Below are 18937 nucleotides of genomic sequence, written 5' to 3' on the forward strand. Positions count from 1 at the left end.
GTGTGTGTGTGTGTGTGTGTGTGTGTGTGTGTGTTTGTTCAGTACTCACTGCTGTGTGTGTGTGCACTTGGATGGGTGAAATGCAGAGCACAAATTCCGGGAATGGAATGGAATTTTTTTATGTTTTTTTTTTTTTTTTTAAATTATATATTTCTATTTAATTTGAGATTTATTTGACAATAACAATGCTATGTGTCATTTGTTTGTGTGAATTGTTTATATGCATTATTTTAATAATTCTTTGACAATGTAAAGCTTCTTTTACCAAATGTACATCACTGTACATATGAAGTGGAACCCTTTGCTCCTAGTTGCCATAACAACACTGTTGCCATAGATACATCTTGTCTGGATGTAGATGTGGGAGTGATTTTATTTATTTATATATAAAGTCTAAGTGTCTATTCTGTCCGAATGAGAAATGAAAGCATGACCAGGCTGGATAAAGGCCGAAAGAAGAAGAGTTTTGAAGGAAGTCAAAACTCAACATGTTGAACTTGTTGATTCATAATGGTTGGTGGATGGTGTTCAAGTGTAAGTGAGATAAAGAGATGGACTTTGGGAGCTGGGATCATGCACTCGTACGCACAAATTACAGTAAAATTTGAGCTGACATTTTTTAAAGGCTCTGTGTTTGTTTCACACTCTCTTTAGAAATGGCAGAAGCCCATCAGGCCGTGGCATTTCAGTTCACTATCACTCCAGAGGGGATCGACCTGCAGCTGTCCCATCAGGCCCTGAGACAGGTCTATCTGTCAGGTCTCCGCTCCTGGAGGGGATCGACGTCACGTACACGGCTGAAGTGTAAACGTGATGCATTTACGTGATGTATTTTATATGATAAATCTGGCATTTGGTTTAAAACCGCTTGTATTGTAGATGCTAGACTATGATATATTAGTTTCAGAGAGAAAGTTAATTCATTTTTATTTTAATTTTATTTCATTTTTTTAATAAAATGCACAATAAAGTCTTCATTACAAAAGCAAATCTAATTTTTATTTTGTTCTTTTATCTATTAAATCCATCCATTTTACACTTATTTTTGTTTATATAATACTAGTGCATTTCATGTTGATAATGGATCTCTATACTTGATTATAAAAAAAACACACACATTTATTTATTTTAGGATAAAATGCAGAAATTAAGTGTGTTTAATGTCAAAAATTGATTTTCTAATTGGTTATAAACATTTTTTATTTTAGAATAAAATGCAGAAAAATGAACACTAAAATGCATGATATAATCTCTATTACAAAAGCAAATAGCTAATTTGGATTAACATCTGTTTAATGTTTATTTTTAATGTTTATTTTTATTTTATTTTTTTAATGTCAGTTATTCTCACAGATTCCCCAGCTGGATTTCATAGTGTGTCTTTTGTTTATTCTGTCCATCTTTCTCCTGTACAGAACAACGTGATCACTGGTGTGTATCCCGCCAGCCCGTCCTCATGGCTGTTTGTTGTCATCGCGATCTTGGCCACCATGTACACACGCTCGGACCCTTCCATGGGCCTCATCGCTAAGATCCAAGAACATCTGCCGGTCAGGTAACAGAGGTCACATTACCACAGGGAAATCTGATAACTTGCTCTTTAAAGGCAGAACTTGCGAAACAAATGAATTATCTGCAGTGTGAACAATGTTAGAGCCTCAAAAACACACTGAAACATTTATCATCCTATTATGTAACTTGCATTGAAACTTTTTAAAAGAATGAGGGATCCCACCCATAAACTCATGAAAATGCCAGAGGAAGGTGTGTACCTTCACACACCTTGTTTCAGTTAGTTTCAGGAAAAATCAGAAGAGATATTCTACACAACAGATGCAGTTTGTGTCCCTCATATGTGTGATAATGAATTTAATAATGAATAGATGATGCTGAACTTCATGTGACTAATATTGAAAATTTTATATGTATTAACTTAAGCAAGGATGCATTCAAATTATTCAAAAAGTGACAGTAAAGACATTTGTAATGTTACAAAAGATTACAAATAAATGCTGTTCTTTTGAACTTTCTAGTCATCAAAAAACAGCTTTTTTCAGCATTTATAATAACAAGAAATGTTTCTTGAGCAGCAAATCAGTATATTAGAATGATTTCTGAAGATCATGTGACACTGAAGACTGGAGTAATGATGCTGAAAATACAACTTTGCATCACAGGAATAAATTACATTTGAAAATATATTCAAATAGGAAACAGTTATTTTAAATGGGAATAATATTTTAAAATATTACCGTTTTTACTGTAAATGCAGCCTTGGTCAGCATAAGAATCTTCTTTCAAAAAAAGTTCAAGTTGTGTCTCCAGTTTGTCAACAAATATTTTTTCCCATTTTAAAATAATAATTTACTCCTTGATTTTAAAAAAATTATCTGTCACAATGACAATATCATACTTTCAAGATGAGATCTTAAGCACATTTTGTTTGTCAGTTAGAGGCAATAATAATATCTATAACCTGATTTTGCATATTAAACAATCATTTAAAAAGTTTGCTGATAGACTTCTTCAAATTCTTTTCCATCACTTGTTTCTGATGCGATACGTCAAAATGTGCATAAAAACAGGGTGATGGAAACATAGCTATTGAGTGTCCCAAAAACTAATAAAACAGTTAAAGTATTCCATATAGCAGTGTAATAATGTGTCTCTCTCTCTGCAGTGATTCTCTGAGCGTTCAGTGTCGGACGGTGGTTTCTGCCGTGTTGTTCAGCACTCTGCTCTGGTTCTCGCTGATCTTCACCATGAGGCTTTGCCTGAAGCAGTTACTGTCGTATCACGGCTGGATGTTTGAACAACATGGGAAAGTGTCCAACACCACCAAAATCTGGGCGGTTAGTACATTCATACTATCAGACACACCTAACCTGCAACGGTAAATAAAGGTTACGTGTACACATTTACGGCATTGGTGGAGCCAGTGTTGTTGTGTCAGGGTTCGAGGGAAGCATGCTATAAATATTTTACTTGTACCTGATTGTCAATGCATATTAAACTGGATAAATCAAAATCACACTTTACCTTCAAATATGCTTGTTTTCAGGCCATGGTCCGGATCTTCTCAGGCAGACAGCCTCTGTTGTACAGCTACCAGGGCTCTTTGCCCAACCTGCCTGTTCCAGCAGTCAAGGACACTGTTAAGAGGGTGAGATCATCATTATGTCATCATCTTCACCGAAATATATCACTAAATCATTTTAAATGGAAAAAAATAACATTCCAAGCTGCCTCTCTCACATATAGTACCTGGAATCTGCGCGTCTGTTGATGAGCGATGCTGAATACGAGAGGATGACTACTCTGGCCAAGGAGTTTGAGAGCAGTCTGGGAAACCGCCTGCAGTGGTACCTCAAACTGAAAGCCATGTGGGCATCCAACTATGTGAGAGCAAGCAGCAAACCATACACCTTACCTTCACACAATACAATGCAACCTTAAAAATGCTGTTTGTAACCTCTTTTGCTTCTGTAATCTCACATTAAACATTCAGGTTGGCTCTGACATATAAGGAAAATTTAGGATGGATTTTGATTTTATGCATCAGGAATTGATTGGATTGTAAAAAAAAAAGTGGACATTGCTACCAAAATAAAGGTGATTAGGGGAGAGAGGCTAAAAGTAAGAAGGATTTGTGATGTCGGAGTGGAAACAAATGCGTTTTTATTTTATTTTGATGAAAGTTTATGAAAACAAACATTTGTATTTTATTTAGAATAAATTGTGTGCTAATAGGCAGAGATGTGGAATTTAATATTTATTATCTATTACATATTAGGTTTAATATAGGCTTTACATACCATTACCATTATTAAATGTTAAGTTCAATCTGAACATTACATAACAGTACCATTATTAAATATTAAGTTTAATATGGGCGTTACATACCAAATATACCAAATAAGTTATGCACAAAACAGTTGCATTTTAATAAAATTTTTCTGAAAGATTACACAAACAAACAGTTCTATTTAATTTTAAATAAATAGTTAATTAGCAGAAATTAGGAATTTAGTATTTAAATTAATATTTATTAAATATTAAGTTTAATATGGGTGTCACATGCCAAATTAAAGGTGATTTGAGTATAAGATGCAATTGCATTTTTGATAAAAGATTATAAAAACAAACATTTATATTTTATTTTGAATAAAAAGTGTCCTAAGCAGAGACAAGGAATTTAATATTTATTAAATATTAAGTTTACTATTTGCATAACAAAAAAGTGGGTGTTTAATATGGGCTTTACATAACAAACAAACAAAAAATTTATAAAAAAAAATATTAAACAATTATAATTTATTTAGAATAAATAGTCTGCTAATAATTTGAGGAATTTAATATTTAATTTAAATATTTATTAAATATTATGTTTAAATTTGAAATTGATATTGATGATTTAATAATTCAGTATGAATTTAATAAGGATGCAAATATGATTAGTTTTAATTACATGTTGACCTGAAAATCATATTTTGCCAGTGGGTTTGAACTGTAGGACTGTACAAAGATTTCCTAACCTTTTTTTTTTCTTGTCTCCATCTTCAAGTCAGTGATTGGTGGGAGGAGTATGTCTACCTGAGGGGGCGTGGCCCACTTATGGTCAACAGCAACTACTATGGAATGGTACGGCTCACAGTGAAAACGTTTTCAGATGCATTAACAAGCAGAAAGTTCTAGTGGTACAGTGATACACATTTTTTTTTTTAATCAAGCCTCTTGAGTGCTTCTCTTTCATCCTCAGGACTTCCTCTACGTGACACCTACACCGATTCAAGCTGCAAGAGCAGGAAACACACTGCATGCGTGTCTCTTGTACCGCAGGAAACTCAACAGAGAGGAAATCAAACCTGTGAGTCCACATTGCAGTGCTGACAGATGTTATTGGGCGATGGGTGAAACCTCTCGTTGCCATGAGCGATGACAGAGATTGATCACAGAGCTATTTTTAGCTGTGCATTGAACTTTATTAGGCTATGGATGGGTAATGGAGACTGATTGTGTATAGGGAAGACCTGCAGGGCTGTGTGTATCGAGTCTATGCATAGTTTTGCATAGTTTTATTAAAGAGAACATAGAGATATTCAGTTTAGACAGTTTAGATATTCATTACTGGTCTTAAAGTTACAATAGCAGCTTAAACTGGTAGTCCAAACAAAATTTGTAGTAAGAATAAATATTATTTTTTAATAATATTTTTGGGTGCACTGTCCCTTTAATTGTGGGTGAAGGAGGTTGGAAAATACTTTTTAAAAAACTAATTTTTGGTTCAAGTTACCTTGACTAACAGTATATCTCTGTCTTTTAGAGTCGTGTACCAGTTTTAAATGTTCCTTTGTGTGCTGCTCAGTGTGAGAGGATTTTCAACACCACACGCATTCCAGGAGAAGAGACTGGTAAGGCTAGATTTTTTTAATGGTTTTGAAATTAGGCTACATTTGTTTGTTTAAAAATACAGTAAAAATAGCAATATCATGGAATATTATTACAGTTTTAAATAACTGTTGTTTATTTGAATATATGTTAAAATTAAATTTATTCCTGTGATGCAAAGCTGGATTTTCAGCATCATAACTCTAGTCTTCAGTGTCACATGATCTTCAGAAATCATTCTAATATACTGATAAGAAACATTTCTTATTATTATAGGTGTTAATAATGTTAATTAATCAATGCTTCATATTTTTGTGGTATCTAAACAATTTTCAGGATTCTTTGATGAATAGAAAGATTAAAAGAACAGCATTTATTTGGAATACAAATCTTTTGTAACATTATGACTGTCTTTACTGTCACTGATCAGTTTATATATATAATATATATATATATATATATATATATATATATATATATATATATATATATATATATTTGTTCTTCTCTTTAATTATCTCTTTAAACTGTTTCATTTTTCAGCCTTTCATCTACCACATTTCCTCATACTTTCTAGGATGAAAAGATATTTGACATTAGTCTATTTCCTGTAAGTGTCACAAAGTACAAACACGTCTTGTTGTATAAACTTACACAGACAAACAAACACACCCCGCGGACAGGCCTGGTTTGTACTGTACACACAGACTGACCCAGATACACACTAGGATGTGTCCTCCTCTCTGAGAATCTTCTGATCAACTTTTTGGTACATTTGCTGATGCTTGAAAAGCACATAATACACAAAGCATGAGGGCAAACCGTGAGAATCTGCTTGCGTTTACTAGTTTTCTGTGTGTATTTAGACTCCCTGATCCACTGGCAGGACAGTGAGTATGTGGCGGTGTTCCACCGAGGCCGTTATTTCCGCCTGTGGCTGTACCATGCCGGCCGCATGCTGTCTCCCAGAGAGATCGAGCACCAGATTCAGCATATCCTGGACGACCCGTCACCCCCGGTGCCCGGAGAGGCCAAACTCGCAGCCCTGACAGCAGGGGACAGGTAGTGTCTGCTGACACACTATAAAGAGTGTATTTGAAAAACAAACATGCATGTGTTCTGTATGTAAAGAAACTTAAAATACTGCTTTTATAGAAGTAGGCCAAGATACAGTCAATATAAATCATGAATTAAGACAATTTTTATGGAATTAAAATTCACTTTAATTTATCAGTTGTTTTTTTTTCAAAGCAGCATCTGTATTATTATTACTCATATTTAGTTAGTGATTTACACAAAACCTTAACCATAATATTAATCTTTGCAGGTTGTATTTATTAATAACTTATGTTAAAAAATAAAAATTTTATATATTTTGGAATCCTTGAGAGACTGTTACAGTTTTTTAAAATCTTGTGAATGCTCAGATGTTTTGAACTTTATTTCCCAGAATCCCTTGGGCTCAGGCCAGGAAGGAGTTCTTCAGCTCAGGAGTGAATAAGAGATCTCTGGACTGCATTGAGAAAGCGGCATTCTTCGTTGCCCTGGATGATGACGAACAAGGCATGATGGGAGATGATCCTGCCGGCAATTTGGATCGCTACGCCAAGTCCCTTCTGCATGGAAAGTGCTACGACAGGTGAGAAGTTCGTCCATCAGTTATGTTACAAAGATGCTAAATGTAATCTGAACTGTAAATAAAATAAATGATCTCTTACACAGCCAAACTTTATAGTCCCTGTCTTTACTACGGCAGTGTTTTACACTGTGTTTGTGTTTCAGGTGGTTTGACAAGTCGTTCACTGTTGTGTTGTATAAGAATGGGAAGAACGGCCTCAATGCTGAACACTCCTGGGCGGACGCACCTATAATGGCTCACGTGTGGGAGGTGAGAGACACAAGAGAATGTGTTTAGATAATAAAGAGATTAATGAAGTATAGTATCAGATAAGCTAAATAATGGTGCTGGTGGTTCACAGGAATCATTCTTGTATTAAGCGTAACACATCATAATCTAGTTTTAAGTAAATAATTCTTACATAATAGGGATGCAGTAAAAACAATAATCAGGTAGTTATTTTGTTAATGTTATGGCTGATATTAAAATACTGCTCAATTTTGTCTAAAAAAAAAACAACAACAGTAAAAATTAAATTGATCATTTTAAATCCTGTAAGTGAATTAATGCATCATTTTATAATGTGCAGTATGAAAATGTATGTTAATTTAGAATTTTAACTAGGGCTGTCAAATGATTAATCACGATTAATCACATCCAAAATAAAAGTTTTGTTTACATAATATATGTGTGTATACTGTGTATATTTATTATGTATATATAAAATAAACACACATGCATGAATATATTTAAGAAGAATATGTTATGTTTATGTATTAAATATATTTATATATAATATAAAATATAAGAATATAAATGTATATACATGTAAATATTTTCTAAATATATAATTTATGTGTGTGTATTTATATATACATAATAAATATACCCTGTACACATACATATATTATGTAAACAAAACTTTTATTTTGGATGTGATTAATCGTGATTAATCATTTGACAGCCCTAATTTTAACATGTTTTACATTTAACTGCATTATAAATGTATTTATGTTTTAGATGATGGTAAATGTAATCTAAATGTAAAAATAAGGGAAACAACAATGCACTATCAACCCATTTTTAAAATAAATAAATAATATAAATTTTTTTAGTTTTTTTTTTTTTATTTTAGTAATTTACTTTGTTTCAGTTATTTGCCAAGGCAACACTTTTGTTTACATTTTTAAAGTCTTTTTTTTTTTTTCATTTAATTTTTATATTTGATTTTATTTCATCTTAAGTTCAGTTAAATATTTTAGCTGTTTTAGTTAACAGTACCAACACTGCCATCTGTTTGGTTAAGCTAACCATTTTCACTTACTTAAAACTTTCTGACTTGCATTGTTATTCAGTAAATGCAATCTAGTTGTCGTTATGTTCTCTTATACCACTGTCTCTCTTTCTTTCTCAGTATGTGATGACTACCGATTGTTTCCAGCTGGGTTATACTGAAGAAGGTCACTGTAAAGGAGACGTCGCCTCCTCCCTTCCTCCACCTACTAGACTAACCTGGGACATACCTGCAGAGGTACAAACACACCGTCACACCTTCTCATGGTCACAGACAGGCCGTATACAGTGACTGCTAATGGACACATTGAATAATTCATCTTTCTGTATGTGTATTTAGTGTCAGGAGCGTATCGAACGCTCTCTCGCTGTGGCACAGACACTAGCCGATGACGTTGACTTTCATGTGCTGCCAATTCAAGACTTTGGCAAAGGTGCCATCAAAAAGTGTAAAATCAGCCCGGATGCCTTCATTCAGATTGCGCTACAGTTGGCCTATTATAGGGTAAGACTGTACCCACATAACACAAAAAACCAAATCTAGTGTACTGACGTCAGTTCTCCTCATCTTCACATTAGCAGAATATAAAGAATCACATTAACTATGAATATATTCCACTAACGCTTCACAATCACGGTAGCACAATATGTTTTGTTTTCATTTTTTCAAATGTAGATGAATTGTTTTATTGTTTAACAGTTATCTTGACTTCGTTATTATATTACTTACACATATGACTTTTATAAATGTATTATATTATGATATATTAAAATAAAAAATTAAAACAAGATTAAAACAAGTTAGAAACATACTAGGGATGTCCACTCAACTCACGATGTGATACGATTCATGATATTGATTTCACGATACCAATTTCTCATGTTTTTTTGTTTTTGTTTCTTTTACAAAATGAGATTTAAGATGTGTTTACATTACTGCTTGGACAAAGTGCTGAACATTTATTTGTAAAATTGAAATATTAAATTTTAAAACAAACTCCAAATCAAATAAATCTCTTCATATAAACAGACTAAGGCCTGTGCTCTTTCCATTCAGTTAGAGGCAAACACTGTATTCATGATCAAACAAAGATGCTGCATGAGCAGTTTTTAATCTAATTAAGATTGTATAATTTTAAAATCTGAAGCAAAAACAGAATGGTCTGACATTAACTTTGTGAAATCATGCTATATCCCAACTTAATAGAATAATTTAAGTACTTTTATTTTGCGTGTTGAATCATGTTAGAAAAATGTTAAACATGTTAGAAGAATATTAAAAAAGTTATCAACATGTAGCACTTATAAAACATTTTGAAAACCTACTAAACATGCGAAAACAGTTCTAAAACAGTTGCTAGCAACATTTTAAACATGTAAGAAGCATTTTAAAACATGTTAGCAATGATTTGAAACCTGTCAGAAACACACAAAACATGTTACCAACATGCTAACAATGTGTTAAGACATGTTAGGAAAATACTAAACATGCTAGAAAAATGTTACAAGGTTAGCAACATGCTAACAATTATAAAACATGTTGGAAACATACTAATCATGTTAGAAACATGTTACAAGGTTAGCAACATGCTAACAAATATAATACATGTTGGAAACATACGAATCATGTTAGAAACATGTTAAACTTGTTAGCAACATGTTAACAATGTGTTACAACATGTTAGAATCTTACTAAACTGGCTAGAAACATGTTTAATAACGTATTAAAACATGCTAGAAACATTGCTAAACATTATAGAAGCATGTGTTAACAATGTTAAAACATCTTAACACACTAAAACATGTTGGCAGCATTTTAAAACATGTTAGTAACATGTTAAAACATGCTATTAGTATGTTAAAACATTTAAGCAATGTGATAAAATGTGCTAGCAATGTGTTAGAAGTTAGAAATATGCCAGCAACAAGCTAAGAGAAATTAACAACATAAAATAGGCTAGCAATTGCTTAGCATTACTCTAACAACTATACAAACCCCCAGCAGCAACCTAGCAATCACACAATGACATCCTAGCAACTACATAGCAACCACCTGCCATCACATTAGCAACCAACCAGGACACACTAACAATTTTAATGTAGATATATTGTATTAAAATATAAACCTGACTGAATAATTAATAAACTGATAATATTCTTTTATTCTTGTTCCTTCCTCACATCCAGAATCGAGGCTCGTTCACTCTGACCTATGAAGCGTCTATGACCCGTCTATTTCGCGAGGGCCGGACTGAGACGGTGCGTTCCTGCACCAGTGAGAGCTGCACCTTCGTCAGAGCTCTGGAGGGCGGAGAGGTAACCAACATATACACTAATATATAAACATACTGATGAAGAACAGTTCCAGTACACACATGCACACACTATTCTGCGTGGTTTGTTTTCGTAGTGACATAAACATTTGTTAAATGCCGTTCAATTTAATCACCATGAGTGATGCAGGTTATGATGATAGTCATAAAAATGCATTTAAATGCTGTATTTGTCCAAATTTAATAGAATAATTTAAGTACTATTATTCTGCATTTGATTACTTGATTTCTCACTGTGTTGTTACATTGTGAATCGTTTAAGAACAGTTAGTTCACAAATCGAGCACAATTTCAAATAAAAGTGCATATGTAAGCATCTCTCTTTGTCTGTAGAGTAAGGAAGTGTGTCGGCATCTCTTCCGTACGGCGGCTGAGAAACACCAGCATCTGTACAGGATGGCAATGACAGGAGGAGGAATAGACAGACACCTGTTCTGCCTCTACATTGTGTCCAAATACCTGGGAGAGGAGTCACCTTTCCTTAAAGAGGTGTGGAACTCTGGGAAGGGCTCTGCTGTTACTATATATCTGCCGAACAAGGACGTTTAACTGTATTTTGCTTTCTTGCAAATGCACTTGCATGTGTGTCATAAGTGAAAGAAACAATTGCGCAAAAGAAATTTCCTCTTTCTTTCCCACATTTAGAAATTTTTTTTGCATTGTAACTCTGAGTTCATGACAGTTCTCATTACCATTAGGCAAAAAATCTCATTCTTGTCACTGAAATAATGCTTAAATAGATAAATATTTATACAATTAAAAAAAAAAAAAAAGATTTATGTAATATTATTATGTAATATTATTTTTGTGTGTGTGTGTTTTCTTCAGGTGCTTTCAGAAACGTGGCGCCTCTCCACCAGTCAGACTCCTCTTCAGCAGGTGGAGCTGTTTGATTTCGTTAACCACCCTGACTACACCACCTGCGGTGGAGGATTTGGCCCGGTCAGAAATATTCATGCATATTCACAAATTTACTCTTAAACCATTGATACTTTTTTGTGTGTGTGCATTTAATCTATTTTCATTTGTGTGCTCTTGGCAGGTTGCAGATGACGGTTATGGTGTGTCTTACATCATCATCGGAGAAAACATGATCAACTTGCACATTTCCTGCAAACACTCTTGTCCTCAGACTGTTAGTACACTGTGCTTTCTTTAACAATTTTCTGAAACCATAGGAAAAGAAAAAACAGAGACTAGCGAATTAATTTAAAAAATGTTTTTCTGAAGTTGGTTAGGATCTAAACTAAAACTAAACATATTAAAAATATTTTTGTTAATTGAAATTCTTGACCTTTGGGTTACAAGTCAGACTCTCTACCCATTAGGCCATGACTGCCTCTTAAATGAAAATCCTGCCATCATTTACTTACCCTCAAGTTGTTCCAAACCTGTATGAATTTCATTCTTCTGTTGAACACACACACAAAAAATGATATCTGGTAACCAAACAGTTGCCAGTAGCCATTGACTTTCATAGTATTTTTTCCATACTTTTAAAGTCAATGGCTACCAGCAACAGCTTGGTTACCGACATTCATTCAATACATACAGGCTTGGAACAACATGAGGGTAACTAAATGATCCAAAATTTCATTACATAAATTTCACCCATTTTTGGGTGAAAGATCCCTTTATGGCATATATAACATTTGTAGCTTTCTTTACGGTGCTACACCTGGTTACGACAGTGTTTGATGAAAATGAAGCTAATTTGTTTCTATTTTCTTTCTGGATTGTAGGATTCTCACAAGTTTGGTGCTGATATCAAGAAGGCCTTGATGGATCTCTTGGAGTTGATGTCACCAGAGAAACCAGACCCATCCAGAGCTGAGCAAAACCACTTGAAGAACAGCAAAAAAGACCTGTAGAGGTAGAACAGATCACCCATGACGGTCAGAAGAAGACATGAGGTTGCATATAACTAGGAAAAAGCGTGTTTGTGTGTGTGTTCGTTTGAATGCACGTTTGTTATTATATGCAAATGTGCATTCATACATTCCATGCTTGTTGTACAAATCGATGCCATGAAGCCATGAACAACATAATGATGTAAAAATGGTGGAAGCTGCTTCGTCTATTAGTTAGTTCAAATTTATAAAAGAGCATTAAAAGCAAGAGATAGCTTGATAGGGGAAAATCTTGTGTGTTTTTCAGTAGGACCAGTCCATTTATATTTAGTTTGGTCCTCATTTTTAAATAATGAAGAATCAAAATTATTAGCATACATCACCACCAGGGTGATGGGAGTCTAATGGTTAATGATCTGACCAGTTAGTGTAATGGTTGTAGGTTCATTACACAGCTTGACCGAGGATCTCAGTAATGCATCACCTCTGTACCTTCTGATGAAGGCACTTCACTGCTCTTACAGTACAATAAATCACATCCAAATAGAAACTCCCCATCTGAACCGGTCAGTTTAAGGTGTTAGAATAACTGGACCTTGGGCTGAAATCCAGTGTCGATTTACTTGAATCCCAGAGCAGAAGTATATATAAGATTTCAGTGACTAATGACTCAGAATATTACATGTGACTGCAGTTTTAATGTGATTATCCAGATACATTGATGTGTTGATCTCGCTATTAAGTCTATTAATTTGTAAGTTTTTTTTTTATGTAAAAGTACTTTTTTTCCTTTTTACACAAGGAAGAGTTAAGATAAAATAATAACTTAATAACAATTTACAGTTAATTTAACACATTTGAGAATGTCTAATAGGTCTAAAGAAAGCGATGCCCGAGAAGAAAACATTTTCGCCAGAACACATTTCTGTTAATATCTCAGGTGTTTCAAATGTACGGTTTAACAAAGATAAATCAAGTCCAGTTAATTGCAAAATTCAGTTTACTTTACAAAGAGATGTCTCCTTAACAAAGCTAAGTATGCAATACAAAATCTGATATGGTTTTAATTTTAAATGGTGTACTTGGAATTAAATCATGTGGTTAACCTTCTAATAAACTAATTCGACTGCCAGAATGCTTTCAAAGCTTAATGTGGTCATGATTAATATGTATTCAATAATAATACTAAACCCTTTAAAAATATTCCACATAAACTCTATTTTCAAAAAAATTGAAAAGTGTTAAGCGTGATTTAAAGGAATATTTCACCCAAAAATGAAGATTTGCTGAAATTGACATGCCATTCAAGATGTAGATGACATCTATTGCTCCCCAATGGATCCTCTGCAGTGAATGGGTGCCGTCAGAATGAGAACCCAAACACCTGATAAAAACATCACAATAACCCTGAAGTAATCAACAAGACTGCAAAAACTGTGTTTGTAATGAACAAATTGATCATTAAGATGTTTTTAACTTAAAACAGTTGCTTCTGGCTAAAATATGAGTTAATAATCCATATTTGCTTTCTCCAGTGAAAATGTTGTCTGAATCAGGAGAGAAATATGCACAGATCAAGCACTGTTTACAAAAAAAAAACTGTTTTAAATAAATATGTTGCTATGGATTATGGCCTCGTATTTTGGCCAGAAGTGACAGTTTAAAGTTAAACTGCTTTGATGATGGATTTGTTTCTTACAAACACAGCTTTTAGCTTCACAAGACCTTAACTGATGGACTGGAGTGGTGTGGATTGTTGTGATGTTTTTCTCAGCTGTTTTGACTCTCATTCTGACGGCACCCATTCACTGCAGAGGATTGGTAAGCAAGAGATGTAAATTTCTCAATCTGATGAAGTAACAAACTCATCTACATCTTCGTTGGTATTTCATTATATTTAAATTTTTGGTTAAACTATTCATTTAAATTACTGACAGAATAATTCAAAGAAAACATGAGGTATTATGATATGAATAAATAGACAGATTAGAGTTGAGAGGCAGGATATATTCCTGTAACTATACTACTATAACCACTGTATGATTGAACAATTGCTGCATTAGACACAACATAACAAAAACTATTACATTTTGCGTAGGACATAAAGGTGGTGACTGATTTCACAGGTGAATTGAGACACCCATCAACATCAAAAATGTACAATCACTATACAGTCTGCATTAATGCTGTATTTCACGAGGATGTGTTGTTGCTGTAGGCCCTTTGCGTCACTTGGCCGGACTGAGAGCAAGGGCTTCTAAACTTCCTTGTAGTTTTTCTGTTTTGTCTTTGCAATCCGTTGGCAGCTCTACTCTTTATTGTGTCTGTACGCCCTCATATTTGCCATTTAAAACAATATAAAGTTGCCTTTCAAGTGCACAAGATCTTGTTTGCACAATTAGATATGGTCATTGTGGAAATATTATGTATATATCTATTTCAAAAAGTTCTTGTCTTTTTTCTGTACTGCCTAACACTGCTTACACTGTTTGAGTTTAAACCTTACTGAAGAATTTTATTATTGTTGGTATTATAATTATTATTGTCACTATTCTAATGATTAACTTGAAACTGAGAACAGTAGCAATGCAAGCGTCTGTGTAGTGCTGATGTTAGTCTGGAGCGGCAGTGTTTTACCTCATCTGTCTGATGAATGTTAGATCATCCAGCGATCGATCTCTCTTTTCTCCCGGGCCAGTACTGTATTCTGTATCTGCCTGAATATTTCTCTGATTTTCTTTGGTTTCAGACTATCTGTACACCGCAGAGTTTTACACTTTCTCTTTTACTCTGACAATCTGTCATTCCTTGACATTTTGTATGTGAATGAAAAGGAAGAGACAACATGTCATTTTTTTTATTAAAACTGTTCAAGCACACAAGTGTTTGTGGTTTATTATAATGGGCTTGATGTTTGTTAGCACAATATCTCAGTGTCAGACTCCTTCAGTTTTGTTTCCGTGTGAATACTGCATATACATCACTGCTCTGGTTATGCGTGACTGTGAATCCGGATTCTTCGGCGATCTCCTTCACTTTGTCAGCAAAACCTGACACTTGCTCTTTTGAAAGGTCCAACAGGAAGCTGAACAAGAAAAACAGAGATTGTGAACATTTAATGGAGATTTGCTTAAAAGCTGTGTGTAAAAATGTTGCCATGAGAACAAATGATGATGGACTCACTTTGCTAACTCTATTACCAGAGCAGCATCAGGCGCTGTGATCTCTCTCAGAGAAGAATCCAGCTGATGAACCATACTGAGAAAACCCACAGAGAACATGTTATTCTGTATGTCTGCTGATATTTTTGACACAAACCCAGACAGTGTTTCTGTAAGCTGCATATGAACAGGCTTCACCTGGCTGAACAGTAGATGGTGTTAAACAGGTTCCTATATTTAGTTTTGACAGGAAGTTTGCTGAGCGAGTCTGGAGACAGAAATTTCACTTTCACTCCATTCACACTGAGCAAATCTGCAAAAACACAGAAACAGAAATATATTGAGAACTGTTACTTACTGTTACTTATACTAAAAGCCACAAAACAGTTTATAGTTTTTTAAATATTTGACACAAGACAGTGTTACCAAGCACTTGTGTCTGTTGTTCTGCTGGATGTTGCTCAGGTTCTGTGTGAGTTTGAGAGGCACGTGGATCATTCTGTATCTTCTCTTCTGTTATGAAACTGTCTGTGGACTGACAACAGGAACTTGAAGGGTTTGGTTCATTTTCATTCAGTAAAGCGCTCCCTCTAGTGGAAAGACATTCAAATAACGCCAGGACGTTCACTTCTGAAATATCCTGAGCCGTCTGAGAGAGAAAGATTGCCAGAGAAGGGGAGATCATGATGCAAATGTTACTGCAATTCAATATAAATTAAAAGCTACAAATGTGGTCTTGTACTTTTTATAAAGTTTTCATCTGTGACTTTGATTGAGAGGTAATGAACTAGTTCTTTCACCTTCATATGTTGGTTGTTCTGTTTTTTCAGCAGATCTTTGTTTTCTGTCTCTATGCCGAAGGACAGATATGGACTGGAGACGATGTCGCCCCAATAGCCTCTAACAGCAACCCGATCTCCTCTCTGGTACAAACACACAGAGATTTACAGTTGCATGACAGTCTATCATGGGCCGCACAACAACAATGACTATTATAGCAGAAAGTCAATCTACTCACATGATTAAACACGCGTGTGGAGAGCAGACTCTGATTGGCTGTTTGGTAGAGCCCCTCCCTCATCTCGAAAGCTACACCGCTTTCTCTCCATTTCACATACTGATGTTTGCTAATGACACCACACTGAGAGAGAAAAATCACATATAATCAGAAAAATCAATGATTCTAAAATAATACTGGTTGTCACTTTATAGATGGAAATGCTATGAATAATTATTTATAATTTAGGTTCTAGTAATTCAAAAATGACCTAAAAACTAACATTTGCAACAAAATATGGCCTGAAATATGTCTATTTGCCAGATGTCTGTGTAGCATGGTAAAATTAGTTTTTATTGCACTGCTCTGATTTGTTGTCAGGAGTAAAGGTGTGTAATAATGTCTCATCTGGTACTGGTACATACGCCGCTCTGGTGCAGTTTCATAGTGAGATCCCAGTCGAAACAGCCCTGCCGTGAGTCGTAACGAGTCCCCAGGTGTTGCCGAACACGGGCATCCCAGACCTTACGTACACTTGCTGGAACTGACGGCGGCCGTTCCCACAGTTTAAAGATCCGGACCAACTCATCTCTCTCCTTAAACTGTGATAAAACAGCAGAGGAGTGGATATTACTGAGCCGAGTTTGATTATGACATGCAGCATAAATGCAAATAAAACAGATGTATGTATGCTGGACCTTCAGAAGGCTTGTATCAAGGCAAGGATGGGTATGCGAGTCAGAGAACAAAGCGTTTGTGATAGACAGAGAGAGCTGAGCTGCGGCGTGTTTTAACGTTTCTTCCGTCTCTTTGCGAATCTCAGAGTTCCCAAACACCTCCAGAAACACTTCTGTCTTCTCTGGAAAATACAACACAAAGCGTTGTACAACAGTACAAGCATTAATATGCAGTGACATTTATAGTGTACAAGAAAAAAAAAATCATAAAATAATTTCCTTGGAGATATTTATTTGTATTCCTTTATTTTCTACACCTTTGAAATGTCTAATTGTATATAAAATAATAACATTATATTTACAATTAATAATTTTAAAAGTGTTTTTCATTATTTATACAGTATATTAAGGTACATACTGTGTAAACTCATGTTCTCAGGGGTCAGAAGTGATAAATAAAGTAGTACTAGCTGTCTGGCAACCACCTCCATGCTGTTCTCAATCACCCAAATCTGCAACAAACCACACACTTCATCATTAACACATTGGCACAACACGGCTGATTTAAGGCATTGTAATATGTGATTAATCTCAATCCATGTGCTATATGTAAAAGAATCACTCACATGTAGTGTGTCCGAGTCTGTCAGTCCAGTGATGGTCTTCAGGATGTGTCTGGGATCTGCGCTGCCCACCAGCAAAACATTCAGCTCTCCATGAGGCCTCACTCTGTGTGTGTCTGTAAGTGTTACATAATAATGAGAATTCCAAAATTAAACAAATGTATGTCAACTTTCATAGATATTTATTTACTGTGTTTAGTTAGATGCTGTGTCATGGTTTAGTCTGAGTTTTGTGCTTCTTCTTTTCTTTCTGTGGTTTATTCGTGTTTAATCTGAAGATGGTGTTTAGTCTGGTTTTACCTGAGCTCAGGAGGTCTCGTGCTGGTCCGAATCCCCACCAGGTCACACACCCCGCTCCCTCAACAGTCCGACCGGCGCTCATTCTTCATTAATAGTAATATTAATATTAATAGAAATGACAAATTAGGGTGGTGCCTGAGTGCGACACTCAAATAATATCGCATTTGTCATATCCCGTTTCAGCGGACTGTTGTGGGGTTTGATTAGCTAACGTTAGCAGCTGGCTTAATTTATATTTCGTAGCAATATTTAGGTAGCGAGCGAAGTAAATAAAAAAAAAAAAAAAAACATTCGTACAATTACAAAGTGTGAAGAATGTATACGATCAAGTATTTGTAGCCGTATATGTATGTAGCAAAGTGAAAACAATCTGTGAAACTCACCTCTCGCTTCTCGTGCAGTGTAAACAAGCTAAAGTTTGGAAAGCGGTTGCTTAGCAACAGGGAGCGCGCGATAGATAGATATGCGCGCGACCTATAGATGTTTTAGATTTTAAATTTTGTTGCAAACAGACGTGCCAGAGTTATTTAAAATGTATAATCATTACCAAAAAGATTATTATTTTATGTTGCATAACCTGCATAACTAGTTTCTAAGGTGACTGTTGCGAAGTAAAAAGGTCAGCTCCAATCTAATAAAGCAACGCCTTTTACTGCATATTTATTTTATATTGTGCAGTTTAATGCATAGTTAACTA

At 34.8% G+C, this 18937-nt stretch overlaps 2 protein-coding genes across 3 annotated transcripts; one reads left to right on the forward strand and one right to left on the reverse strand.

Annotated features, from left to right (window-relative positions):
• Positions 1–655: 655 nt before the first annotated feature.
• Positions 656–13614, forward strand: LOC109107990 (carnitine O-palmitoyltransferase 1, liver isoform-like). The gene is made up of 18 exons (XM_042714709.1): positions 656–792; positions 1411–1555; positions 2681–2852; positions 3062–3163; positions 3262–3399; positions 4564–4641; positions 4760–4867; positions 5324–5411; positions 6255–6450; positions 6839–7027; positions 7171–7276; positions 8421–8537; positions 8640–8804; positions 10487–10615; positions 10966–11121; positions 11461–11574; positions 11675–11767; positions 12375–13614. The coding sequence occupies exons 1-18, from the start codon at positions 657–659 to the stop codon at positions 12501–12503; spliced, it is 2361 nt and encodes a 786-aa protein (XP_042570643.1). The 5' UTR covers position 656; the 3' UTR covers positions 12504–13614.
• Positions 13615–14785: 1171 nt separating this feature from the next.
• On the reverse strand, positions 14786–18685 carry LOC109107991 (dynein axonemal assembly factor 3). 2 transcript variants are annotated; one of them, XM_019121166.2, is made up of 12 exons: positions 18624–18685; positions 18241–18323; positions 17944–18056; positions 17736–17829; positions 17339–17499; positions 17066–17242; positions 16662–16784; positions 16444–16566; positions 16070–16292; positions 15842–15956; positions 15666–15740; positions 14786–15567 (listed from the first exon to the last, which is right to left on the reverse strand). In XM_019121166.2, the coding sequence occupies exons 2-12, from the start codon at positions 18320–18322 to the stop codon at positions 15429–15431; spliced, it is 1425 nt and encodes a 474-aa protein (XP_018976711.1). In that variant the 5' UTR covers position 18323; positions 18624–18685; the 3' UTR covers positions 14786–15428. The 2 variants fall into 2 exon arrangements, with proteins under 2 accessions (XP_018976711.1, XP_042570642.1); XM_042714708.1 differs by lacking the exon at positions 18241–18323 and having other exon boundaries at positions 18624–18669.
• Positions 18686–18937: the final 252 nt, after the last annotated feature.

This window comes from Cyprinus carpio, chromosome A24 (assembly GCF_018340385.1).
Source record: "Cyprinus carpio isolate SPL01 chromosome A24, ASM1834038v1, whole genome shotgun sequence".
NCBI lineage: Eukaryota > Metazoa > Chordata > Actinopteri > Cypriniformes > Cyprinidae > Cyprinus > Cyprinus carpio.

What these genes read in the sequence shown, in the direction of transcription:
- LOC109107990 (XM_042714709.1), top strand. Translation starts at nt 657, where the DNA reads ATGGCAGAAGCCCATCAGGCCGTGGCATTTCAGTTCACTATCACTCCA. An exon ending in TAATGGCTCACGTGTGGGAG is followed by an intron (nt 7,277 to 8,420) that starts GTGAGAGACACA and finishes TTTCTTTCTCAG; the next exon opens with TATGTGATGACTACCGATTG. An exon ending in GAGCTCTGGAGGGCGGAGAG is followed by an intron (nt 10,616 to 10,965) that starts GTAACCAACATA and finishes CTTTGTCTGTAG; the next exon opens with AGTAAGGAAGTGTGTCGGCA.
- LOC109107991 (XM_019121166.2), bottom strand. Translation starts at nt 18,322, where the DNA reads ATGAGCGCCGGTCGGACTGTTGAGGGAGCGGGGTGTGTGACCTGGTGG. An exon ending in ACAACAGACACAAGTGCTTG is followed by an intron (nt 15,957 to 16,069) that starts GTAACACTGTCT and finishes GTGTTTTTGCAG; the next exon opens with ATTTGCTCAGTGTGAATGGA. An exon ending in CTGGTAATAGAGTTAGCAAA is followed by an intron (nt 15,568 to 15,665) that starts GTGAGTCCATCA and finishes TTTCTTGTTCAG; the next exon opens with CTTCCTGTTGGACCTTTCAA.